At 39.8% G+C, this 27351-nt stretch overlaps 1 protein-coding gene across 5 annotated transcripts in view; it reads right to left on the bottom strand.

The window, feature by feature from the left end:
* The window catches only part of KAT6B (lysine acetyltransferase 6B), a 189235-nt gene that overhangs the window by 18658 nt on the left and 143226 nt on the right, over positions 1-27351 (bottom strand). For all 5 annotated transcript variants that reach the window (XM_046027127.1, XM_046027126.1, XM_046027129.1 and 2 more), the window contains 4 exons: positions 26752-26867; positions 24846-24987; positions 21524-21685; positions 18148-18241 (listed from right to left, as the gene is read on the bottom strand). In XM_046027127.1, the coding sequence (XP_045883083.1) occupies positions 18148-18241; positions 21524-21685; positions 24846-24987; positions 26752-26867 (514 nt within the window). The remainder of the gene's footprint in view (positions 1-18147; positions 18242-21523; positions 21686-24845; positions 24988-26751; positions 26868-27351) is intronic.

Genomic DNA, 27351 nt, shown 5'->3' with positions numbered 1-27351 from the left:
TATTTCAGAAACAAATTTAATTCTTCCAAGGTAAGACCTGGATAAAATGTTCATGCCTAAGCAACAAAATCCTGGTAACAAGAATTTACCATTGAGAAGTTGTAAGATTTTAAACATCGCATTCAACACGTACGCACTTCAAATGAAGCATCTGGTCCAAGCAAAGAGCTCCTTTCAGTGCCTCACCTGTAAGACCATTCTCTGGTTGTGGGAACGTTATAATCAAACTTTTCCTTAGATAAACTAATAAAAGCAACAACTGAGGCTGAGGTTCTGTGGGGGCAGCTGAGGTGGTTCACAGCGAGCTGTCTGGTCTAATCCTACCTGCAGACTAAGGGAAAGTGCTTCTATCAGCGTGGACCCTGCCGCGATTTCAGAACCAAGCTCTGGGACTCTGGGAATCCGAACGGTGAGAAGAGCAACTCTCCTTTTCGTTGGCTCTCCCACAACCCACCCAAAATTCTGCGTGTGTGTGTACCAGCTATAATTTTCTAAAACAGAAAAAAGAAATATAATTCTGAGTGATAAGCTTTCACACAGCAAACAATCCTACAGCAAGACTGAAGAAAGGAAAAAGTGAGAAATACAAATCTCTCTAAAGGTTTTCTTTGTTCTCAAATTACATTTCAAAGGGAAATCTGTCAGGTTTTGGGATAACATTCGAAAATCAAAGCACAGATCATTGCCCAATCTGACTGATCAATTAATGTTGAAAATGTTAAGGTGGGGAACCTATCTCCAGTTGTATTCAGGTCATTTGGACGAACAGTCCCATCCCACTGGTCTACAGAACTCGAAAACATCTCTTTTCACTTAAAAAAAATGTATCTATATATCTATATATATCTCCCCCAAACACTTTCCAACAGGATTTGGGGTAAAAAACCTCTGGCAATAAAAGGCGGCGTCCCCACTGGGTGACTGATGAGTCCATTCTGCAGACAGGCAGCCCATGTGCAGGCTGTGGTGGGATGAGGTGCCCCACTAAGTGGCTGGCTGGTTTGCCAGCAGCTCTGGCGTCACCTAGGTATCCAGCCTTTAATCCTATAGGAACCTTAGAGCCTGAAGTGGCTAGAGTTAGATGTTAGCTGTTGGGAGAAACAAAAATGTATAAAATATCATCCCTGGCAGTATTGATTAAAAGACGCCCATTACGAGCCCTTCAGGGAGTAGGTGATACCGTTCTCCAAGTCCACTGTTAACACTGCCTCCCTAAAGCCAGCAGCGCTTAAGAGTTGAGCCTTCAGTAACAATATATTAGTATCAGCACAGCTATGGCCACGGTATTATCCCCATGAGCCTTTTACTGCGGGGTCACTGTTAACTGAAGAATCTCCGTTCATCTTTCCAAGGACTGGAGTGGTTTAGTCCTGTGTTCAGCAGCTGAGTGCGTCCTATGTTCCAGGCGCTTTCCTAGTCAGGGTGTGCAGAGACACTCCATTTTCTAAACTTAATAAGGAAAAAAGCTCTGGGAGTTTAATTTCTAAACTACTATGCAACTGCTGAACGCAAGAACCACAAACTACATAAATAACAGGAACTCGAATAGACATGTTAACAGCTTAAAGTTCATTTTTAAGAATCAATTCAATATGCTACATTGCAAGCAATCAATCACACTGCAATCATCATTTACAAATCAAAGTACAAGGCAGATACTCATGGGGTATATACAAGTAGGTGGAAGTGTGTGATTATGGACAAGCAGATTGAAACTGTAAATTATGTAACTGTCTCTTGTAATTACCCTGCTTGAGAACCAAAAGAAACTTCCTGTATAATTTTGCAGGAGAATGGGGATGGAGATACAGAATCGCTTTTTAGTTGGGTTTAACCCTTCAACAGCTATTTAATTGTGTGTGATAAGGTCAAAGAAAGTTTATGCTTAATTTATGAAGAGTTGTCAGGGAGGTATTTCAAAGTAATCCTCCGAAAAGCTGCAGATTATTAATGAAATCTGATGATTTCGCTTCCTCCTCGGGAAAGATTTATCTAAATTATTTGGTAAAATAAACATTTAAAACAAATTCACAGACGTCATTCATTTTATTTTCTCACTAACAACGTTCATTATGGTCTCCAAGTTTTTGACTGGATGCAACTTGAAAAGCTGCAGGGGTAGAAGGCTGTCAAGAGTTCTCAGACATATCTTCTGCTTTGGTAAGAAAAAAAATCTCATTAACTTCCTTAAATTCATGGGGAAAAGCTCCAGCACTGGGGAAACCACAGGGCAGGACTTCTAATCTATGAACAGAGAACCATCATCTTCTTAAGAAGAAGGAAGCCTGTTTTTTGCAATAAATAATCAGCAAAACTTCCTTTCAGCATATTTTAAGACACTCTAGCCTTTTTCTTTCCCTTTCTTAAAATCTAGCATTTAACATCTTTTCTCTTCTGTAAGCATGGTTTCTGGTGCCTAAGGATCCGCCCCAAATACCAGAACTTTGAATACCCCAGCATTCTGGGAGGAAGGAAGTTACAGTGGTACTTTCCCTCATTTTAAATCAAAAAAGAGAAAAAGAGAAAAGAAAGGGAGGGAAGGAAGAGGGGAGAGGGCAAGAAGGGCAAGATAGACAAGGAACGTGAGAGGTTCCAATGCTGCTGGCCTCTCTGTATGGTGTTCTCTCTCCCATCCACCCCTATCCTCACAGCCATTCTTTGTCTGAACGCACTAGTCTAACACCACTCCGTTAACGTACAACTCTTCAATCATGTTTCTCTAGCTTTAAGAGTGGAAACACAATTCACAGAAATGCAGTTTTCTAATGGACTAGACTACACACTTGAGAGGATATGATTCTGGTACATTTCAGTACATTTCCTTCACATAAAACTAGTCTTGCAAAGCCTGATGTGGAGAAGCTCCCAAGACCCAAATAGCCGTACACACGTTTTGATTTTAAAACAGTAAAAGCGGAAAACTCTAACTTTTTTATTTTACTTTTTTTTTAAAGATTTTATTTATTTGTCAGAGAGAGAGAGACAGAGAGAGAAAGATCACAAGTAGGCAGAGAGGTAGGCTGAGGCAGAGGGAGAAGCAGGCTCCCTGCCGAGCAAGGAGCCCGATATGGGACTCCATCCCAGGACGCTAGGATCATGACCTGAGCCGAAGGCAGCCGCTTAACCAACTGAGCCACCCAGGCGTCCCTTTATTTTACTTTTTATTTTGTTTATTTTTTCCTTTCTTTTAGAGAGAGAGACTGCTACCAGGAGTGGGGGCGGGGGAAAGGTCTATAGGGAGAGGGAGAGAATCTAAAGCAGGCTCCACACCCAGTGTGCAGCCTGACGTGGGGCTTAATTCCATGACCCCAAGATCATGACCCAAGCCCAAACCAAGAGTCAGAGCTAAGCCAAGTCAGCCACCCAGGCACCCAAAAAACTGTATCACTTTTAAAAACATCATTAACCTAATGCCACCAATAAATCAAAGTTTTCATTTTAAGAGTTACAAAAATCTAAGCTCCAAACAGATACCATAGGGCATGGACTCCCATTTTAAGACCATCACTTTCTTAAAAAAAATAAATAAATAAAAACAATAAAAATGGCTACAACAATAAAAATAAAACACAGATTTAGAAAACAATATTAAACAATATATAGCTTAATGAAAGGGAACCACCTTTGTAATATCCTTTGATCATCACCCAGGATCAAGAAATAGAAGTTCACCAGGCAAGCCATAAAACCTTCCATTTGTCCCATCCCAGTCACCTTTCCTTTTTCCCTCACAAGGAACCACTACCCTGGGGTGCCTGGGTGGCTCAGTGGGTTAAAGCCTCTGCCTTCGGCTCAGGTCAAGATCTCGGGGTCTTGGGATCGAGCCCCACATCCGGCTCTCTGCTCAGCAGGGAGCTTGCTTCCTCCTCTCTCTCTGCCTGCTTCTCTGTCTACTTGTGATCTCTGTCTGTCAAATAAATAAATAAAACCTTAAAAAAAAAAGGAACCACCACCCCGACTTTCATGGTAATCCCTTCTGTTTCTATATACTTTTACCACCAACATATCCCTGGTATTACAATAGAGTCTTGCCCATTTAAAGGACTATCTATCTTTTAAGTCTCTGTTAAGTCTATGGGTTCCCCTCTCCACCCCCTTACTTTTTCTTATCATTTATCTATTGATGAACTGGGGCCATCTACAGGGTTTCCATAATCTGGATTTTGCTGATTGCATACACGTGATGCAGTTCAATTTGTTCCTCTTTCCTCTGTGATCCTACAAAATGGCAGCTGGATCCAGAGGGTCAGTGAGACGTTAGGTTCCATCCTCTAGCAAAACTACAGGTGATGGTATATCCTTTGATCAGGAAGCATATAATTTCTGGCTGTGTCCCTTTCCACAGTGTCTGCTGCTACTGAAGTTCAAGGTCTAGATCAGTTAATTCATTGGCAGAATCGCAGAACAGTCATGTTTTATTTTTATTTATTTATTTTTTAAAACTTTTTTTTTTTTAAGATTTTTATTTATTGATCTGACAGACAGAGATCACAAGTAGGCAGAGAGGCAGGCAGAGAGAGAAAGGGAAGCAGGCTTCCTGCCGAGCAGAGAGCCCGATGTGGGGCTCGATCCCAGAATCCTGGGATCATGACCTGAGCGGAAGGCAGAGGCTTTAACCCAACTGAGCCACCCAGGCACCCCAAACAGACATGTTTTAATTCTATCATTTCAATTTCTTTTCATTTCATTTGTTAGCTGGAATATGTTTATAAAAAGATGTTTTCCCTCATTAACCATTAGTTTACCTAGTGGTATAGTTCATATAGGAGACGCAAGTTAAATTATTCATCCATTTTTTAGGATAATGAACTGGTCCCTATCACCCTCTAAATTTAAGGGTTATTATGAATGTGTGAGTTTAAACATTTCGTGAGTTTCAATTGTTGTCCTTACTGTTATATTTATTATCCTGTGGGATCCTCTTCAAGTTAAATTCTGAGCCCTTTTGAAAAGATCTTAATAATATTTGCCTCCTTGCTATTTAGTATGAAAGAAGAAACAGTCCAAACACTCCTTTTTACAGAAAGAACTCTCTACATCATTTTAAATGATTCAATCTGTCCCCCAAAAGGACATATGCAAATATATTGTGTACAGTGATGTCTACCTGTATCACATTTCCTGAAGACTGCACCAACACGTTTTCAATTCTTTCTACTACATAATCACATTGTGTATTTTTTTCTCAACGTGGATAGTTACATGCATAACTGAACTGCTTTTAATCCTCTCAACTATTTTAAAGCACTTCATAAACTTTAATTTAAAACAATTTTGTTGAAAACAAAGGAGCTCCTCTATGATGTTAATCCAAAGGAGGACTCAATAGAAATAATTACAAAACAGAGGTTTTTGTATTAGTAAACATGAACATGTACCACTAATACTAGAGTAAAAACAAGCTAACCACAAATTGAGGCGGGGGGGGGGGGGGGATCAGATTCCTAACTAGTATTTTCCTACCAGAATTCTAAACAAATGAGAGAAAAATCTTTTGCTTTACCCAAAACAAACTGATGTGGGAAAAAAAAAATACTACCTTATAGACAGCTGAAATTATAAATGTGCTGGTTAGAAATGCCACCAGGAGAGGACGTTATCTTAGGATATTGTGTTGCAAATGTTAAGACTACAAGCTGGGAAGTATGTTTAAGGGAACTGGTTCCCTGGAAACCAAAACCAGGTGTAGTACCCATCTTAATCAGAACAGACTCTTGATCTTAGGAAGCATCCTTCCCTTGCATGTACCTGAAGTGGGAAGAGGAAGAGTTGGAGTCATTTCCTCTTCTGTCCTGGCACAGCCCCGAGCATCACCCAAACATGCAGTGTCGTGTGCCTGGGATGAATGAATCCTCCACAGCCGACCACCCACTAGCCTGGGGACAACGCTGGTACCCTTTATCCTTTATCTCATCACTTAGGCCAGTCCTTGGCAGAGTCCCGTAAATGAAGCATGTTTACTGAAGGAACAGTGATCAGGGAATGGAGAAGGGCAAAAACCAGACAGAGATCTCAGGTCAAGAACCAAGCCAGCTAGGTGACTGTGATAGGTGCTGTCAAGGACATACAGAAGGGCGCTGATGAGATGTCGGCATTCCCTTATTTACTTATTCCCACGACAGACCCTTTTTTGGCTCACTTACTGCGTGTATCCCACTGTGCTCACAGCTTGGAGTTCAGCAGTGGGCCAGCCTGACCCTCATGATAGTGCTGTCAAGCTTCCATTTTCGGCTGAAGACAGGTTTTCCAGTACTAATTTTGTGAATAGAATTTGCCCAGTAGTATGGTTTCAGAATGACTCACTACAAATGCCGGTCAGTGTCAGAAATCCAAACAGACAAAAAGATTTGTAAAAACAATCCACCTGCCTGCCAAATCTTGAAAAAATGCTAAGCTATGTAAGGCGAAATGGTAGCTATAGACCGTATGTTTCTTATTTACAACATTTTCATTGAAGCAATGAATACAAACTATTCCATAAGAGCTATTTATTTGCTCTTATTTATGACAAGCTTTGTTAAAAAAAAATACATAAATAAATCGTTAGCTGCACTGCCTCATGCAACTTATTTCTATGCATTCGGTAACAGTCAACCTCTGAATAAATCACCGAGAGCTCAATTTTCAACCTTGATGTTATCTTCAACATATTAAAATATATTGCACTTCAGCCCAATGTCATAAAACAGTCATGACGAAGGCTTTTAGCACAACATATTATAACAAGAAAATAAGGAAATGTAGCCATTTTCCTTATTATAAGCTAGAATCCTATTAAATATATATGTCACCATGATATTTATTCTTCTGTAAGTCAAAACGTGTCTTCCAAAACCCAGAAGTCTGAGGACACAGCTGCCGGTCCGGTGTTTCCACAAGTGTCATGGTGGCAGTGTGGGGAGGATGTCTCAGAGAAGGCTATAAAGGACTTGAGCCCCATTTCAAAAGCATAACTGATTATTCTTTAATGACTGCCTGGGCTGTGCGCACCCAAAGAGAGAGCTGCCGGGAGAGCTCTGCAAAGAAAAAAAAAGCTTTCTTGACGGTTCCTTAACACGGAAGTTGGAATTTTCCTTCCAAAATAAATGCATGAAGAAATGAATTATCTAGCAGCGCCTGGGTGGCTCAGTTGGTTAGGCGTCCAACTCTTGATTTCAATTCAAGAAATGAATTATCTGATGAAAGTCAGGAAAAGAGGAGCTTCTCTCTTCAACCAACTGTGTGTAAATGTGAATTCTGTCACAGCTCTCATGTCTCCGCCCAAGGGTTATAGTGGATAATGGCAATCTTCTTTCTGACGCAGCTTAAACGATCCTAAGATAGAAGCTGAGCTTGAACAAAGATACCAGCCCTCAAAAGGAGGCAGGGAACACCTGACATCCTCTGGAAGTAAGTAAATCACAGCTGACTGATTATGTTCTAATAAAATTAAACTCTTTGTAAGAATCACGTGAGGAAAGTATATTTATCAAGAAAGCTCTTCTCATAGTAATTCATTCAACATTTGGTCAACAAATAATAAGGACCTACTAAGTGCCAGCCTCGCCCAGGAGGTGAGATTGCCCCTGAGAGCCAAGTCTTTATCCCCAGGAATCTTACTTTTGGTGAAGGAAATGGGCAATAAATAATAAATATGCAAAAGACACATGCAACTTTCTAAGTGACTTTACACTTGCTTAGCCTTTAGCATTTGTAATAGTAGGTGCCACTGAAAAAGGAGAAAACTATTAAATAAAAGTTGCATAAGGAAATAAATACCACATGTCAAATTTATAGCTCCTCCATTCACTTTACTTACAGGGAATCAGAGAGTTTCAGTCATATAACATGTCCCTAAAAGACATTGTCATGGTCCCTCAAAACCTTCGATGATCAGCTTGTGGGGCTCAGAAATGGGGGAAAGCAAACTACTTACACTGCAACCTACCGAAGGGAGAACTGAGGCCCCAAGCGCGTGCTTCCCGGCCTCTACCCCGTCACGGAGAAGACAGAATTCACATGTCTTGCTCGGGTAAAGGATGACATTGCTCAAAGTGAGATGACAGGCACCAGAGTTCTGGCCACCACGGCGCTGAAGGTCGTGCTATCTGTGCCTATGGTCACCCGCTCGGAAGGGCAGGGATGCCCAGAGACCCTTGAGGTGGGATGTGTCACCAGGCCCTGTCAGGCCAGGACCAGCTCCTGGAAAGAATGTGCTCACCCTAAAATGATACTCAACTTGCTGTCAGAAAGAAGTTAGTGACCCCCATACAGTCTCAGCAACTTAGAGTTTACCAACAGTCGGGGAAAACAGGCCTTACTAGAATACAACCAACTGGATATCTAAATTAAAATTCCTATTTAACTGGAGAGAGGCCTGTCAGTATCAAAAACTTGCTCGAAGGCGCCTGGATGGCTCAGATGGCCAAGCGTCTACCTGTAGCTCAGGTCATGATCCCAGGGTTCTGGGATGGAGTCCCGCATCAGGCTCCCTGCTCTGCGGGGAGCCTGTTTCTCCCTCTACCGCTCCCCCTGCTTGTGCTCTTTCACTCTCTCTCTCTCAAATAAATAAATCTATAAAAAAAAAAGAAAAAATTTGCTCCAAAAAAGTTTTCAGGTAGGATGAAACAACTCTAAATCTCTCGTAAAGTTGTCTTAAATTCTTTTATTATTATTATTTTATTTATTTGTTTATTTGATAGAGAGAGAATCACAAGTAGGCAGAAGCAGGCAGAGAGGCAGGCAGATAGAGAGGGAGAAGCAGCCACCCTGCTGAGCAGGGAGCCTGATGTGGGGCTTGATCCCAGAACCAAAGTTTTACTTAAATTGTGTTTTGAAAAGTTTCTAAGTGGCAGCCCTTTTAAAATAGTCTGTTGAATGCAGACTATTAAAACTACAAGTTGCTAGTGGACGACCTCAACTACTATGACAGGTACTCCTGAATTTAGGTATCAAATACTACAACATTTAAGCCAATAGCTAGCATCTAAGATACGGGGGAAGAAGTTGTTCTCTTTTTGAGAGAGTGGGTATAGTTACCCTCCGAACAGCACATCCTTCTAGGTAGAGATGAAGTATGTAGCTTTCTTTCTAATTCTGCTTGATGGACCTAGAAGAGCTCTGAGAAGTAGGAAGTGGGAAACCACTCAGAAGATGCTTCCTTGTTCTAAGGAATGCTTCCTCAGGAAACCAGTCAAGAGTTTTAAGAAGGCTAAGGAAAGACAAGCCTGGACTCTCTAGGTGAGAGATCCCTGTAATCAGAACCAAAAGGGAAAAAGAATGAAGGTGTGGAACATTAACCCACTAATTCTCAGTGAGAAAGAAACTAGGTATTAAATGGTACCAAGAGGCATCTTTCCTCCCAAGATTCTTATATTCCTTATTTTTCTTAAATCCAGGTATGTGTGTGTATGTGTAGCATTTTGAAGAAAAGAGAAGTCAAAGGACACTGCTGACTACACTAACAAGGTGACCAAAGTCATAACACGTAGGCACAAAACTGGGTCATCTGCACTCAACTTGCAGCAGCACTCACCTAACACAGACTCAGTTCCTAAATGGTATACTTTCCTCACAAAATCCACAGAGGAACCCCTCAACAGAAATCACAGAAAAGGTCAGCAAATGGGACTTCCTGCAAGTCCTAATTCATTCAATCACTCCTACGTCCTCTCAAGTTCTATTCCATAAAAGACAATCCTGAGACCCTGCATGATATTTTAATACTGAATTAAAGCAAGCCAAGAATTGATTCTGCTTACAAACTTTCATCATTAGTCTATAAATAAACAGATACTAATTTTAAAAAAAATGCCTAAGTGTACAGTTAATGGATAATTTATGTAACTGATAAACTTACTGGCTATATACTAGTCTCAAAAGACCGAAGGTGGGCGCCTGGGTGGCTCAGTGGATTAAGCCGCTGCCTTCGGCTCAGGTCATGATCTCAGGGTCCTGGGATGGAGTCCCATATCAGGCTCTCTGCTCCACAGGGGGCCTGCTTCCTCCTCTCTCTCTCTGCCTGCCTCTCTGCCTACTTGTGATCTCTCTCTCTGTCAAATAAATAAATAAAAAAAGAAAAGACCGAAGGTATAAGTTTGTAGACTTCTGGACCCACTGTCATCTACCCTTTATAAAACCTTCCCCAAGGTTATGCCAAGGCTGAAACAAACAAGGAAGAAAGTTAAGATTTAGAATTCTTGTAATTCTCGTTAGCATGTTTGATTAAATTAGGAAAGAAATTCGGAATTTCATCAAATGCCCTTTCTGAATTTGCATTAAACAACCCATCTGGATATCACTTTTTGTTTTTCCCCCATCACTGCTCCCTGGCCTTCTTGCTACCAGTGCTCCAGCCTCTGTAGTTTAAAAAACAAACACCAGGGGCGCCTGGGTGGCTCAGTGGATTAAGCCTCTGCCTTCAGCTCAGGTCATGATCTCGGGGGTCCTGAGACTGAGCCCTGAATCAGGCTCTCTGCTCAGCAAGGAGCCTGCTTCCCCTCACCCTCTGCCTACTTGCGATCTCTCTGTCAAATAAATAAATAAAATCTTTAAAAAAAACAAAAACAAAATCCAACAACAACCAACCAACCAGGTTCCTGTGCCCCCAACCCTTGATGGTTAAGCTTTCAGAATTCATTTCTTAAAATTCCACACAAACCATGGTCCTCCAAAGTATACTTCTTATACCGTCTCTTAATCTTCTTTTCTGGGGCACTGAACACTGGCTGGGGAGTGAGTCTGGATAGGTTTCTTAGCGATAACAGTAACCAGCCTCCTAAGGTCTTTGCAAGGCCGGAGCACATTAACCTGCGTGATTCAGGGGACAATGCCTGGCACACAGTAAATGCTCCAGAAAGGTCAGCTAGGATTAAGACGACTTGTTGCAATGCTGACCTCTTTTGCTTCCCTGACACTTTTCTCCCCTGATTCTTTTCCTACTTTTGGACCCTTTTCAGTTGCCTTGATAACGTCCTCATCCTCTATTAGCCCTTAACATTTTGTAACCTCAAGGACTCCATCCTCAACCCTCTCTACGCTTTCCCGGGTTATTCTCATCCATATCGATGATCGCCCCCACTACAGTCTCCCCACCACTCCCAGGAGTTCCCTTTAATGCATTCCCCTGCTGAGCTCCAAACTCCCAAGGAAAACTGCACATGGACGGTCACGATCACAATGAAGGCAACATGGCCAAAGCTGCACTCACTACCTTTCCAGACTCAGTTCATTCATCCATTCACCTAGCACTGACTGAGCAGCAGAGATGCTGGGCAGAGTTCTACCTACTGCAGAACAGGAAAATACCTACTTCATTTCCACGTGTCCTCGCTGCCACTCTCCTCGGTCAGGCCTTCACGGATTCCTAGTTTTCTTTACTTTTTACAGCAAAAAGTAGGAAGGAGAAAATAAAACTGCCTATAATTCTAAATCTAGAGATAATCTGGAATTGTGTTTCTTTCCCTTCTTGGCACATACTTTTTATGTAATTGAGAATATATATATATATATATATCTTCCTATTTCATTAAAATTCTTCAGAACATTAATTCTTTTTAAATATTTTATTTATTTGACAGAAATCACAAGTAGGCAGAGAGGCAGGCACAGAGAGAGAGAGAGGAGGAAGCAGGCTCCCCGCCAAGCAGAAAGCCCGATGGGGCACTCGATCCCAGGATCCCGAAATCATGACCTGAGCCAAAGGCAGAGGCTTAACCTACTGAGCCACCCAGGTGCCCCTAGAATATTAATTCTTAATAGCTAATATTCTATTATGTAGATGTACCATAACTTTCTCAGGGTAATGGTTCTCTCTTACTTTTGAATGTTGAGAGGGTTTCAGTTTTTAATTTCTACTATAAACAATGACACCGTGACAGACAACTGTACCAAAACATTAACTCTTTGAGTCACAGAAGTGTGGGGGACTTAATTTTCTCTTGGTATTTTTATTTATGTTTTCTAACTTTCTACTATGGGTTTATACTGCTATAATTTGGGGGAGGGGGTGAAAGGAGCAGGAAAAGTCCACTCTTTAAAAAACGAACACAAAACATGTTACATTAAATATGAAATTAATGCACACTGACGAAAGTATACTGATTTCCTTAGCATAAATTTCTTTCTGATGTTTTTGATATATGCCATCAAAGTTCTGGAAAATGTCTACCAATTTACACCTTCTCCAGTATAAATGTAAGAGCCCACCTATGTCAATTTAGATCTGGCTATATTTAAAAGTGTTTGCTAATTTGGTAGGCAAAAAATTATAATCTTGCAGTTATTTGAATTTGCATTTTTAAATCACCAACAGTTTTTGGTTTTTTCCTTTTCTCATTTTAATTAGGCATTTGTAGTTAACAGACTTTGGAGCATCGTGGCCTAGAGTCCAAGTGCTCAGACTCAAACTAGAGCGGTGCCATTTGTAGTTAGTATAGCTGGGCCTTGTTTCCTCACCCATAAAACAAGATTAAAATGTCTCAAACAGTGTTGCGAGGGTTGGCTGGCACACAGTAGGTGCTCAGCAAATGTCAGCAACCTTGCTGCCACCAAAGAGTTTCCTTTTCTGTGCATTCTGCATTCATGTCCTCTACACATTTTTCTATTAAGGTTTATCCTTTAACACGATCAAACCTTTCCTTTTAAATGTTTGTTTAAATACTATAGCTGTCAAAGCTTTGCTTGGCATGTTTGTTGCGAACATCTTTCCCATTATGTTTGGTTTTAAAATATTAAAAAAAATTTTTACCGTATATAGACATTTTACCTTTTTATATAGTCAAGCCATCTGTATATGCTTCTGTGATTTCTTTCGTTGTGTTAACACTTAGTGTTAGGATGTCCTTGACCATCCAAGGATCAGAGGATTGCATATCCTTTCTTCTACGTTTTAAAAGTTTTTGTATTTTAATTTTTTGTTAATCATCTAAATCTTTCGTTTTTTAAAGGGAGAGAGTAAGCAAGCCGGGGGAGAGGCAGAGGGAGAAAGAGAATATTAAGCAGGCTCCACGTCCAGCATGGAGTCCAATGCGGGGCTTGATCTCCCAGTCCCAAAATCATGACCTGAGCTGAAATCAAGACAGCAAGAGCTGGGCACCTAACCGCCCAGGCACCTTGGATCACCTAAATCTTGAATCTACCTGGAGTTTCTTTTGCAGTTACCCAAACATCTAACATGTTTCCTCACATGGTCATGATTCAGATTCTCTCCGTCTGGAATGCTTTCATTCAATTTCTTATGAGTTCTCAATATATACTGTACAAACATACTATCTAGCAACTGTTGACTCGGTGAACTTGACCACCCTGTCATTGGTGTTTGGCAAAGTGCCAAAGGAGGATGGGCACCACCACACCTGTCCCCCCACCAGTCAACAAAGGTTGCATGAACAGGTTAAAAAAAAAAAAAAAAAATGAATGAAGTCACATTTCACTATCCTCCTCGGGTATCCAATTTAGAATCAAATAAATGCATTTACAACAAACACATGAGTACGTTAATGATGCCACCTTCTTTCACCACTATCTGGCACAATGTTCTGCAACCTACTGCTGAATCAGTTTGCTTTCCTGGGTCAGCTGCGGAGGATGGGTTTTACATCCTCCTGCTCCCCAGGCAGGCTTCTGACTCTGCAGGCTTGAGTAAAACACAATTCATTATCAGTTTATCTACTGCCCAGCCAAGCAGAGTCTTGAACAACTAAAAGCATATGTAATAAACCAAACCTGCTACATAGGTATGTATCAGTCAAAATATGCCCAAGGCTACTCACTAGAGCATTTTTTAAAAAAAGATTTTATTCATTTATTTGACAGAGAGAGAGAGAGAGATCACAAGTATGCAGAGAGCCAGGCAGAGAGAGAGTGAAGGAAGCAGGCTTCCCACTGAGCAGAGAGCCCAAAGCAGGGCTTGATCCCAGGAACCTGAGATCATGAACTGTGCCGAAGGCAGAGGCCTAACCCACTGAGCCACCCAGGCTGCCCAACACTACAGCACTTTTAAAACTGAAATACTGGGGAACATCCTATATTACCATACCTAGGAGGGTTCCAGAACACAGTAAGATGATCTCTAGAAAGTAGTATGGAGTGATTTCCAGGACATATTATTAAGTGGAAAAAAGCAAAATGTAAAAGACTCTCTACAGTATGCTCCCTTGTGTGTAAGAAAGGAGAAGAAATAAGAGAATACTCATCTTCTCATTTGTATAAAAAGAGACCTGGGAAGGACAAATGAAAACCCAGTGAGGTCAGTGATCTGCAGGAAAGGACTGGGGATGGGTAGAGGGAACGGCAGAAGGGAATGACACTTCTCTGAGGGCACCCTTTCATAAAGTTTCAACTCTGAAAATAATGTTTTATGCTTCGAAGACAAAAAACCAACGACATAGGAAAAACTAAAGTGGCTAACAAACAGAAGCAAAAAAGCCTAACTATATTTCAAATGAATGACATAGCCACACTGAAGGGGGAAAAAATTAAAAAGAACTAAGCCAAGTAACATTCGAACACAGTATTTTGGCTAAATACACTCCAGATTAAGTTAAAAACAAATAAATACGCACAAATATTGACCTCTAGTTAGGAGGCCTGATTTCTACGTGGTGGTATGAGTAAACAATTCTGAAACTACTCAACGTGTGATCTAGGGCTGAGCACATCAGGAAATACACTGTGCATAACGGAAGTCAGAGTTCTCACTGCTGGAGACAGAGTAAAACCTTGTGGTGGACCTGGAATGCAAGGTTACAGTATGAACTCATGACTGGGCTGTGGGGTACGGGTGTGTGTGCATGTGTGTAGACAGAGATGGAGACGAGAAGGAATCTCAGATTCCAGGAGAAACGACGGTTTATCAACTTCAACCTTGACAGTCACTCCTTCCACACTACCCACTTAAGTTCTGAGCAAAGAATCGGAGTTGGCACCGTTTAGTCACTTTGGGCCAAGCTCTGCAGATGACCTCCTGGGGAGCCCTGCTCCGCAAACCCCAGGCAGGCTGTTCCAGGAAGAGTAAGACAACAACAACTTGTTCCCAGGGCAGCATCTAGTCCCATGGATGACCACTGCTGGAGACCAGTGTTTGTTCAAAGCTTTGGGATTTGCCTTTTTTTTTTTTTTTTTTAAAGATTTTATTTATTTATTTGACAGATCACAAGTAGGCAGAGAGAGAGAGGAGGAAGCAGGCTCCCTGCTGAGCAGAGAGCCTGATGTGGGGCTCGATCCCAGGACCCTGGAATCATGACCCGAGCCGAAAGCAGAGGCTTTAACCCACTGAGCCACCCAGGCGCCCCAGATTTGCCGGTTTTTATATACACAGCACACACTTCACAGTGCATGGCACCCATGTTTCCAATCCAGCGGGCAAGTGGGCAGCTGGGCGGCGATAGCTCTCTTCCTACTGCTCTTGTCGCAGCTTCCTAAATTGGTAGTAACTATAAAGTAACAAAGTATTTTCCTCCTTCCCAACTTTATTTGAATTAACGAAGATCTATCCCCTGACCAAAAGATCCTTGGGCTCATGTACAAAACAGAAATAAAATAAATCTAACCATTAAAAGGTCCCTTAAAAAAAGACAAAAAACCAGCACATTTTAGAAAACCAGTAATCTTGGTTATCTATTTTGCCCTGAGTTCTGAATTATGAGGTTGACGAGGACTATGAGAGGTCATGGGGTTTATCTCCTCACTTTGCAAGGCTGGATCTAAATCATTCTAGAAAGATATTATCTACTATTATTTTAAGCAACTCCAAAGAAGGAGATGCTATCAATTTTTCCAGCAGTCTATCTTCTTTAAATCCTTTGGGGCCAAGGACTTTTTTTTTTTTTTTAAACTGAATTTCTATTGGGTTTACACCAGTTTCCATTTTCATTGAGTATTATAAAATTCTTCTCCCAGCTTCCTGTTCTCTGAAGGAGTAACACCAAGCCCTTTTCAAGTTTACTCAAATCATTCACCACATTGCTTACCCACCCCAGCATAGGGGCAACGTCAAGGGTACAAGAAAGAGAAAATCTAAAAATTACACCCTTGGCACTGTACTACTCAGACACACCCTAAGGGATGGCACTCATCGTGATGGCCCTGAGCAATGCAGAAAGGTTCCAATGGGCTCCAAAGTTCTGGTTTAAAAATACCGCGTAGACTCCAATACAGTTCCCACTAAAATGGTTAACATAAAGATTTAGCATTTGAAGGGAACGTCTCTGTTCCTGGGTTGTTCTCTTATGTAAAAGGTCTCACTATCAGATCATGCTGTACAAATAAGAACTACTCTATTTACAGACTTGTGTTTTTACCCATTAAATAATAGTCCCTTTTTAAATTTTAGGTAGAAAATCATTGCGAACAATACTGTGTTATCACTTTGGAGGTTCCATTCAAAGCAAGAAAATAAATCTTAGTGCAGATTGCTGATCATACTGTCCTACTGAAAACAAGGAAGAAGGTAACCTAGGAGTTTATAGTCAGTTGGAAGTAGGACACATCCGTTATCACTACTAAAGCAGGCGTTAAGTCTACTGCTATACTACAGAGATATGGAGCCAAGAAGGGAGTGAGATGAATCTTCAGGAGGTAGGACCAAACAGAAGAGGTTCCTGAGCTGGCTCTTAACAATGGGTAGGATTCTGAACACATGGAGGCTAGGGAAGGAGGAAGTGGTCACGTTAGCCAAGGGACTGTATAGAGAAAGAATGGAAATATGGAAACATGCTCAGAATATCTGAGGAAAAAGATTAGCAGATGAGAAAGCCTAAAAAAATTAGCTGGAAGTAGGTGCTAGGAGCCTTTGGATACTGAGCTCTGGAGTTTACCTTATTCTGTAGGCATGCAGATGCTAAAAGTATCAAAGGTTAAGGCCTGAACTGTTGCTATGTACATCAGAAACCACGATGTTTATGAACAACTTCTAAATGGTGGCCACACAAAAAAAGGGATTTGCCCATAGAACCGATTACATCTCGACCTCTGCAAAATAGTAATAGCGACCTCCTGGTAAGAAGGCCTTCCATGGGAGAACTAGATCAGGAAACAAAGGGTAAGACTAAGACAATGAATTAACTAGAAATGTTAACTGGAAATAGTCGATAAATAATACTTCAAAAGAAGAACAATATTCTCAATGGCGACAGATTGCGCACATCTGTCTAAAACTGCTATACAGTCATTTTATACCCCAACTTTAATAAATTGCAGTATCTAGTAATATAGATCTGGACACAGCGTATTTGTTTCTTCATGATTTTCTTGAGCACATTTATATTGTGGGGTTTTTTTTTTGCATTAGTAAGAATATACAATTTCCTAAATTTTCCTTCTTTCAGTTTATAATCAGACAAACTACAATCTGGTAATAAAGCGCATAGTTCCTAGTGACAGGTTTTTACATGGTCAGAAATTACTATTATCATGGACCCTTGGCCTTCAAGTTATCTGGGTATTTTGAAATGAATTCTTCCAATGTACCTGGACACTCCATTTACACACCCCATATAATATAAACAAGGAGAAAAAAAAAAACTACCCATGTTTTCTACATTATCCTGTGCCTACTTCAGCGTGTCATTCCAATTTTAATTGCAGAGACTCTGAAGATACAAATGTGAATAAAAACCATTTCTTGGGCAACCTTCTAGACAAAAAACATTATATAATTTCCATAACAAAAAAAGGGAAATTAATAAAATAAGAGCTATTTCTATTAGAAAGTCTCAAAGGATAAGGCACCTAAAGATTGGTCTTTCTAAGTAGAAATAGCCCTTTCTTGCCCAGTACTGGTAAGATTATAGGTCAAATTTTAGAAAGCTGAAAATCCTTTTAAATAATACTTCCGTTAGCTCTAATCACAAATAATTGCCTCTTCTGGTGTGAATGAGCATGAGCGCCAGGGAATGGAATGCAATTCTGCCGGTTCATTCAGGGTAATGGCATTGTGAGCTAGTGATACTGTGGAGAAATCTAGTCTCATTTCCTAGAGCACATAAGTGAGGAACAGTAAATTTTTCACTTGAGGAAGATTTTCTAACCTATGTAAATATAAAGAGAAAGCCTATTATCTACTGATAAAAACAACAAAGTAGGTTAAATAAAGTTTTATGTGTTACTCTTTCCTTTAACAGCCATCAGCTCCCTGGGTCATGAAAGTAAGTAAAGCACTTCACTTACTGAAATCAATGAGAAACCGTCCAAATCCTTGCCTTTGGTGCTGGGGCATGATCATTATGCAGGAGACATTATACTTCTGCTGGCAAAGCTTTTCCTGAGGGAAGGAGAAACAGATCAAGTATGTCAGAGCTCTGCTGAAGTGGGCACCTGCCACCAACCTTGTACAACAGTCCACTAAGGTGAGCCCCTGTGTTAGGTCAGGACCAAGCAGAATAATCTCACTGTGTTGATCAAACTATCAGCTAACAACAAACCATTAACTCCAGGCATGCCTCTCAATTATGCCTTTATGCCTGAAAGCTGGTAGCATAAAATATGAATAAAGAATCCAAGGAAGTATGAGCCAAATGAAACAGAACACGAAAGTATGCAAGAAATGATTTCCTTGATCAAACAACTTGGGAGATGGGGGGAAAAAATGAACATCCACAGAGTCACCCGGAGGGGTAAGGTAAGACTGAGCTCGCTACCTTGCTAAACAATTTTAAACTCTTTGACAGCAATCTGTCTCCTGCCTTTGACCGAATGTCCCAGGGAAATGAAAACAGTGTACGAATAAGTAGATCTACACAGATACACTTATGTATCTTATGGATTAAAAAAAAAAAATCAAAGTAAAAAGCTAGAGAAATAATTAATCTGCATTTCAAACCAAGCAAAAAGACCAGGCTGTAAGAAATCCCAAAGCCTCCACACAAAAGTGAGGCCAAAATATTACCAACAGTATGAAACCAGGAGGGAGATTGGGAGGACTGGGGTGGGAAACAGTTCCTATAGTTAAGGAAGAATTTGCAATTTTCATGGGATGTGGCATCAGAGCAGTAATATTTTATTCAGAGTACATAGAAGCAACCAAAGCCTGTACAGAGAAGATCTGGAAAAGGCTTTTGAGGTTGTGAATGCTCTGGCCAAATATAAACCACAAGTAAGAATGACCACAAATGGTACTAACCACATGAAAGGATTACTTCAGAACACCCAGACCTTTAATGAACCTATTAGAAATATCACAGGAAATTGTTGTGGAAAAAACCCTACAGGGCAGAATTAGAGATTTCTTTGTGAAAAAGATGCTCCCAACATTTGCACATTTGTAGCTGTTCTTGGAGTCGCTAAGAAACGAGGAGGAAGAAATCATCTGTGTCAGTTATCCCTAAGACACTGGGGTGTCCGTCAATGGATGTGCACATCAGAGGTGTGTTCAAATAATTAGTCTTCTTGGCAAAGTCAGACAAATGGGTCACTTTCTTTAAAAAGAGATGTACGCTGAGTTGAAAGGATTCATCCTTTATGCCATTCTTTTCTTTGTCCCAAACTATTCCTACCTTTTAACTTCTCAAGCCAGCCCAACCCTCCCCTCCACCCCAACTCCCACCCTTTAACACACGTTGCCACAGCTAAATTCTAATCTATGGATAAAATAACTGTTCTCTCTTTCCCTCCTGTTTAGAGTCCTCTATTATCTGCCTGGTAAGTCAAATGCATGTAATGACTTATGGTGAACTTTTCTAGGTCATCTTGGCCATTCTCTAGCTGTAACCTCCAGAATTTAGTTTAAGTATAACCCCAAAGGGCCATAGTCCTTCACACTCCAATTGACGCATTAAAATATGATTTAATTTGCATGTATCTAGACTTTTAAAGTGGTTTTTTTTTTAAGATTAATTTTTGTTTTACTACACTCCCAAAGAATGAGTTGTCCATGCACAGTAAGAAACGACAGTAGTTGCTGCCACGCTGTAATAGAAAATTGTGGCAAAATGAGAAAAGTTTTAAAGTAAAATGATGGGTCCCGTGGGAGAAGAGAGGCAGAGACTGAAACTGTAAGGTTCACCATCAACTGCAGACCCAGAGGCCAATTTGAGACAAGGACAGCAAGCACCATTAAGCATCTACATTTAAACACAGACACATGTAAAGAAACACCATTTTCTTTCTTTCTTCTTCTTTTTTTTTTTAAAGTAGGCTCCACGCCCAGCATGGAACCCAATGTGGGGTTGAACTCATGTTCCTGGGGTGACTGGGCCACCCAGGCACCCCAAGAAATGCCGTTTTCTAACAAGAATAACCATGACCACTACATATATTTTTAAGTTATCTCTACCCAATGTGGGGCTCAAACTTACAACCTTGAGACCAAGAGTTGCATGTTCTACCTCTACCAAATGAGGGAGACAGGCGTCCCATGACCACTATTCTTTTTTAACTCATTGGAGAAAATGAGCTTTATAAACCTATACAAAAGGTAAGATGTTTTATATATCATGTAGATTTCCTATTTATTGTTTTATTTTTATTATTGTGTTAATTCTCTGTCATCTTTTTAACCTGTTATGTACAAATTAACTTTTGTCTTTTTTGTTTTGGAGCCTTACCAAATATGTGTATTAAAATACTGAGGCTGTTTCCCATGAATGCTATAACTTATTCATATGTTTATGACCTCTGGGTTGATTCTAAAATACAGAAAACCTGCAGTTTGCAAAGGACCTTCATGTATACTCTATCTTTTGATAGTCCATGAGAATGACACTTCCATTAGGCACCCCATTTACATTATGCAAGAGTAGATTCAATAAATTTCACTTATCGCCTAATACGCAAACTATATCATAAAATAAATATAATACAGGGTTCAGATCATTGAATGTGTGCATGGAAGTCTTAAAAGTACCATCCTGGCACATTAAACTATCTCCAAACTCAGTTTCTCCTTATTGCATATGAGTTTTTATCAAAAAGCCTTTGAACAGAGGAATGTGAGTATGAAAGACAAACTATATCCACTCAGTGTGTCAAGGGCTTCCCTACATTCACAGCTGGAGATGCTTAGGTTTCCTGAAGGTGAGGCTGCTTTAGATCTTAAAACAACAGCATAAAAAATAAGAGACAAAAGAGTAAATCTCATCATTTTATCACCTTGAGTGTCCAAATGCCAACGTTCCAACTCAGTGAGATACTGATGACCACAGAGGGAATACAGTGAAGAGAAATGAGAACCATCCCTTAAATGCTACGCTATGCTGAAACCTTGAGGTTGACACCACTGAGAGCGGGGCAAGGGAAGTAAGCCTAACATTTAAAAAACCAAAGATGTCTGCAAGGCAGCAATTATAATGCTACATGGTCGCTGAAAGTCAAAAGGCAGCAAACCCCACTGAGGTCCTTTACACACTTTCTAGGCACGATGTTTACCATTTTGTTTTGTTTTGTTTTAAATAAGCTCTGAACAAGAACCTGAGCTTTTCAGAAATATGTATTGCTTATTCAAATTACAGTCATAGAAAGAAAAAAAAAACAACCTTGTTCAAAGAACTGGGCTCTACCAAAAACATTTTGAGTAAGAAAATGAAGGTCATACTGGCTCTTGTTTTACCTTAGAGAAGTATCCAACCAGATGACAGCCCTTTTCATCATTTTTTGTAAGGACATAAAAAAGGAATGGCTCGACATCATAATACAATGTTTTGTGGTCCAAGAAGAGCTTGGCTAACAAGCAAAGGTTTTGGCAATAAATTTTGCTCATATTCCCATCAACCTAGCAAAGAGAAACAGACAACATTATTTAACATAAAAATACCGCTCAATATAAAATTATTTTTGTATGGTATTTGGGAAGTATACAATTTTATTTCCAAATCCCAAACTGAGAGATTAAACTACCCCATTAAACAAGTATAAAGTCAACCAAAGAACAGCTGTCACTTGGCAAATAAGAATTCCACTTTTTCTCTTAAATTAGGGTCAATTCCAGTTAGCTTCAATCTCTTTGAGTTACCTGAAGAAAGTCGAAACCACTAATGAAAGAGTCATTCTTATTTGCAATTTACTACAAGTAAAAAAACGATCAGGCATGTCTTCTCTGTTTGAACCAAGTAAGTCTGAATTAAAGAAATGTAAACACAGCAAAATACCGCTCAAGTAAGTTAAACTTTATGTTGTTTTCAAAAGGACTTCATGTAAAAATAAAATAAATGAACAGTATTATTCTGATGCCTCAGAAGTGTAGATTAGCAAAAGAGGATTCCATTTTGGTTTTATCCCAAGCATCATTTTAAATATAATTGGAAGAGATAAAATTTCTATGTTGGGAATACTTACAGAGAAAGTGAGATGAATTTCAACCTACAATAAGTACCATGATTACAGTCTACTTTTCTTCAAAATAAAAGAATCAAGCTGTGATACTGATGGTTATAGACAGGAGGCTAGGCACAGATGCCAATTTCGTTGATCAAATGTAGTTACTTGTTGAAAACCAAAAGCACAGCAGATTCAAGAATTTCCCTAGCACTATTCTTAGGGGAAATGGATATTTGCTAACCAGAGCTCTGTAACAATGAACTTGACCGTTCTCCAGTCTCCTGTGGACCATACAGGTTCTCATATTGCACAAATTATTTTTAGACTTCATATAACTATTTCCCTTGGATAAAACCTAGGTCCCACGCATAGCAACAAAATCAAATATGGGCAATGGACACAGAGGATACAATTCTCTCTTTAATTAAAGGAAGTTTTTATGTATTTGAGAGTATGGTCCTTTCAGAAATGATAGTAGATTACAAAAAGGAAGACAGAGATGTCGGTGTTGATGAACCAGAAAAACAGAGGACGATGCTGAAGCAAATTCTTATCAGCTGTGTAAGGTCTAATATGCATGCTTTCAAGAGGGATAAAGACAGGAAAGTATTAATTTATGATTGTACTTCATTATTATAAAGGTTATTTAGGAAACTACTAAAAGAAAAGCTTCCTACATGCTGTCCTCTAAGTATTTGATTTGGATTTGGAATTGGCATAGATAATCCAATTCCTTCAAATATTTTTATGCATAAATTTAACTAATTTGTTTTTCACTTTTCCCCCTCTGATCTCAGTGATGGTTCAAAAGCACCTGTCCAGAAACAGCAAATCATTGTTATCAGACTATCAAGACTGACTCCTTTATCCCGAAGACGACTCTCCCAGGATTCCCGAGAGCTTAAACCCCACAAGCAGGTTCATGCTGACTTACTTCACGGTTACTTAAAGGCAACGATGTGTTTTGGCCTTTGGGAAACAAAGAGACAGTGATTTTCATTTCATTCTGGTTTCAAGAAAGGATCCAAGGCATGAAGGAAGGAGCCAATAAGAAAGTTGATCTTTTGACGTTAGCTAAGCCTCAAATGAGAACAGCTCTGCTGTCTCACCTGGTTGGGGCTGAGTAACGTTCTGAGATGAAGTAAATGGCTCGCATTCAGCTTTTCCTCCAGCCCAGGGGGCCTCCATGGGAGTAATTTTTGCCTCCTCCGTGACACTGTGTCTGGAGAAACTTTTACTTGTTACAGCTGGAAGCAATGTATACCACCAGGACGGAGTGGGTGGAGGCTAGGAATGCTGCCGAGCGGCCTGCCATGCACAGGATGCCCGCTATGCCAGAGATCTATCAAGCCTGAGAGGCGCACGGTGCCCAGGCTGAGAATCCCTGTGCCTCACCTTTCGTAAGTAGTAATGTATCATTAAATCTTCAGAGCAACAATACCCGTCTTCCTTCAAGCTTACCAAAAGAGCCTGATAGAATGAGGAAGAGGTTCTTAAAAAAAACTCCCAAGACAGCTGGAGTTGCTGTGTTCTCTGATTGACCTTTGGAAAAGGTGGTGGGGCTCTGGCTTGTCTGCGAGAGGTAGCCTCATCAGTGAGAGAAACCTGTGTGTGACCCTCCCTTATATTAAATATCATCCAAGACGTTACACACCAGAACCAAAGTGAAATGTGGGGCAGAATAATAAATTGCAGTCTGAACAACTCAATAAAGTAAACTGTATTTTAGAGAAAGAAAACAAAAAAGACATCGTGTCTGCTGAGCAAGGAAGGCTTGTTCTGAGCACCCATGCATGAAAACAATGCATCGAGATGGGTAACAGAGAAGGGAATTAGTCAGGGCAATGGAAGTGCTCAACTGGAGGAACAAGAATAAATGAGAGAAGGAAAAATCCCTGAGAAAAGGCAAGGATGAAAGTCATGGTCTCCTCAAGGTGTAAGTGACACAGCTAAGCTGGATCCTTGAAACTGACAACAGAACACAACTGAACAATGAAACGATATATACAGGCGAAGACCTTCTGCTACTCAGTCAGTTCTGAAAACACAGAATGTCTTTAGGAACCTACAATGACAGACACATGGCCACAAGCGGTTCCTGCGAACGGCAGAGTTCTCCAGGGGTGGCCATCTACCCAGACCCAACATCTGCTGGGGTCTCACCAAAAGGATTATCCACCCTGCCAAGAAATGGATGGAAACACAGGTGGTTGTGTATTGAGGAGATATGTACAGCTGTTCAATTCCCTGGAAGAGTGAGCACCTGCCAGACATTGGCTGGAGCTGCTGAACAAAGCTAATTTCTCCTGCCAAAGAAAGTAGAATTTACAAAGAGCTGAGAAGATCATAAATTCACTGGTGAATATATCTGGTGCAGACAGGGATTTGGGGGAAGACAAAAAAGCTAATGTGATGAAGTAGGAATTCATCATCAATCTAAATAGTTGCTCAATATGGTTCAACATTCCAAAACATAGAGATATTTTAAAGAGAAGTCTAAATTTGAATGCCAAAATCTAATATACTGTGCACCTTCTAGAAACAAATCAGAACATAATCAACAATTGGAAGTACTAGGTCTCAAAAGCTAAATTTTTTTATTTACACATGCTTACCTCAAATACTGAAAGGTCTTTCCTTCGGTAAATTTCATTTGCTGGAGGATGAAACCATCCACATTTCTTTGAGTGTCTTAACAAAATATTTTTACTTTTCATATATTTAAGACAGAATTCACACAGGTAAAGCTTTGGTAATCTGTTAAAATTTTAAAATCAAAGAATCAGATTGATTATATTGTTTAGGGAAAAAGATATTAAATGTTGTTCAATTTTCTCCAAGTCATAATAAGGCTGTACAACAGTATTTGGAAGAAGTAATTTTGAAAAAAGAAAATAAAAAGCCAGTAGTAAAGAGATTATACCAAGCTTACATTATTTTTCAATATAATAATATTTGCTGCCATTATTTTGTGAACAAATCATTTGTTTCCTTAGAAATGTTGTACTGAAAAAAAGGTTTTCAGACCTGGAACCGCTACTTGAAAAATTAATAGCAAGTATGGCCTGCTGTCAGGTAAACATGAATATTTTTCATATTTCAAATTTAATGTCATATTGTCAATAGTATATATGGTCAGTGGCATAACTGTAATCATCTTTTACTCAGAGGGAAGTGAATTCATTATTTTAAAAAAATGATCTGTGTATTTACAAGGCAGAGAAGAACTAGAATTTAGTTAGCATTTCTGATGGATGAGGTAACTTTAAAGTCTTATCATAATTATATATATATACATATTAGATGTATGTATATATCTAAAGCAATAAATGTAAAAAAAATAAAAAGATGTTGTTTCTACAAGTCCCACTGACTCTGATATACAAACAGATTTCTCTCTCATGGTAACTTTTTCTTCACCTTTAAAATTATAACATTTTTAATGCATGCCTAAACACACTTAAACATACTATTAGTATTGTAAGAAAATGTTTTGAAGCACTTTCTAGGTCTTTGGGGTGTAAGGGTAGAACAGTTTTGGGGAAAGTCAGCTAAAGCTCTCAGAACACATGACCTATGATTACCCGTAACAACTGAAGCTCAAAGGTGTTTTTAAAAAGTCGTTCAAGAACACACAGTCAAGCAGTTATCAGCTAGAAAGAGAAACCAAGATTCCTGATTCTTACTCTGCCACTTATCTTCTAAAACACCCTCCCGATTTTCTCCAGGGGATGATGGGCCAGACACCCACGCAGTGGAGAAAAGGACAATTATCTACTCCAGAAGAAATTCAAGTTTGTGATTACCAGAACCTTCGTAGGCTATAACATTTCAGAAGATACTAATAATGTGTATCCTGATGTACCTGAAGGAAGAAATCTGTTCACAAGATACCCATTTTTAGATATATTAGTTCAAGACAATTTCCCAGCTAATCTTAATTAGAGACAAAAGCAAACTCTAGGATAATTATTTTCTCTTCATTTTTAACAAATTAGTCACAAATGGCTCTAAAAGTTAAGGCTTGGGGGAAGGGTCTCTTAAGGCTACCCACCCCCACCTACTTTCTTTCATTTTTCCTTCTTCGGCTACATTTCTGTAAAAAACTTGAAAACAAAATGTCAGATATCAGAGATAAAATGAACAGGCCTAGCCTACTTAGGAAAATAAACAATGAGAAGAAACCACCACCTACTTCACAATGGCCAGTGTTTTTTCTCTTTATTTGGTTTTATCCACAGACAACATTTGTCCAATTAACCAGAGAAAGCAAGCATCATCTTAGAAGCTCAAAGGCAAAATTTACAATGCCTGTGTGACTAAGGAGTAGAAGGAGTTTACATACAACAGTGAATACTACTATAAAAAGATGCCGGGAAAATTAATAGTTTTGGAAGCACTTAGACTCAACCATCAAAATTTATGCCCTGAAAATCATCTAATTCCCGCTTCAGAACCGAGAATTCCCCTTCCTCACATATATGACATTCAAGCTATATACCTTCTGGGCTGTTCCATTACCTTGCATATTCCTGTGGGTAAGGCGAGGAGTACCAGGTTTGGATTTCGTATTTCCCGAATTCTATTACAGAAGGGTACCGGCCACAGTCTTCCACTCCACTTTCACACTCTATTTTCTGTCAGAGAAAAGAAAAGGAAGGAAATCAAGTATGTGTGTTAGAAGAGGATTTCTTCACTTACCTTTTGGTTATTTCACCAGTGAATAATGAAAACCTATCAAGAACAGGCACTAATGTTCATGGGCAGATCTCATGTTGTTGAAAACACATTAGAGGATCTTGTAAAATAATCGTCAACTTTGTGTAAGGTTCATATATAAACAAACTAAGGGTTTTTCTTAGGGTTAAGAAACAGTATTACCAACACAGGAAATGAGTACAATGTAAATACATACAAATGCCTCTTGAACAGAATGAATTTAATGACCTGGTGCAAAGCGTTAAAACTGAGTAAATTAGAAGACGATCCGGCGGTTATGCACCCTTACAGTCTCCTATTCCTCCATGAAGTTAGTGGCGATCCCAACTATGATTATACCATCAACTGTGAAAGCCTGCAGTTTAATATCCATGTCCTCTTACTCCCCTTACTCCCAAGCAG

Source organism: Meles meles, chromosome 13 (genome assembly GCF_922984935.1).
Source record: "Meles meles chromosome 13, mMelMel3.1 paternal haplotype, whole genome shotgun sequence".
Lineage (NCBI taxonomy): Eukaryota > Metazoa > Chordata > Mammalia > Carnivora > Mustelidae > Meles > Meles meles.
The sequence above is the reverse complement of the archived record's forward strand: the minus strand, read 5'-3'. Positions and strand labels throughout refer to the sequence as shown.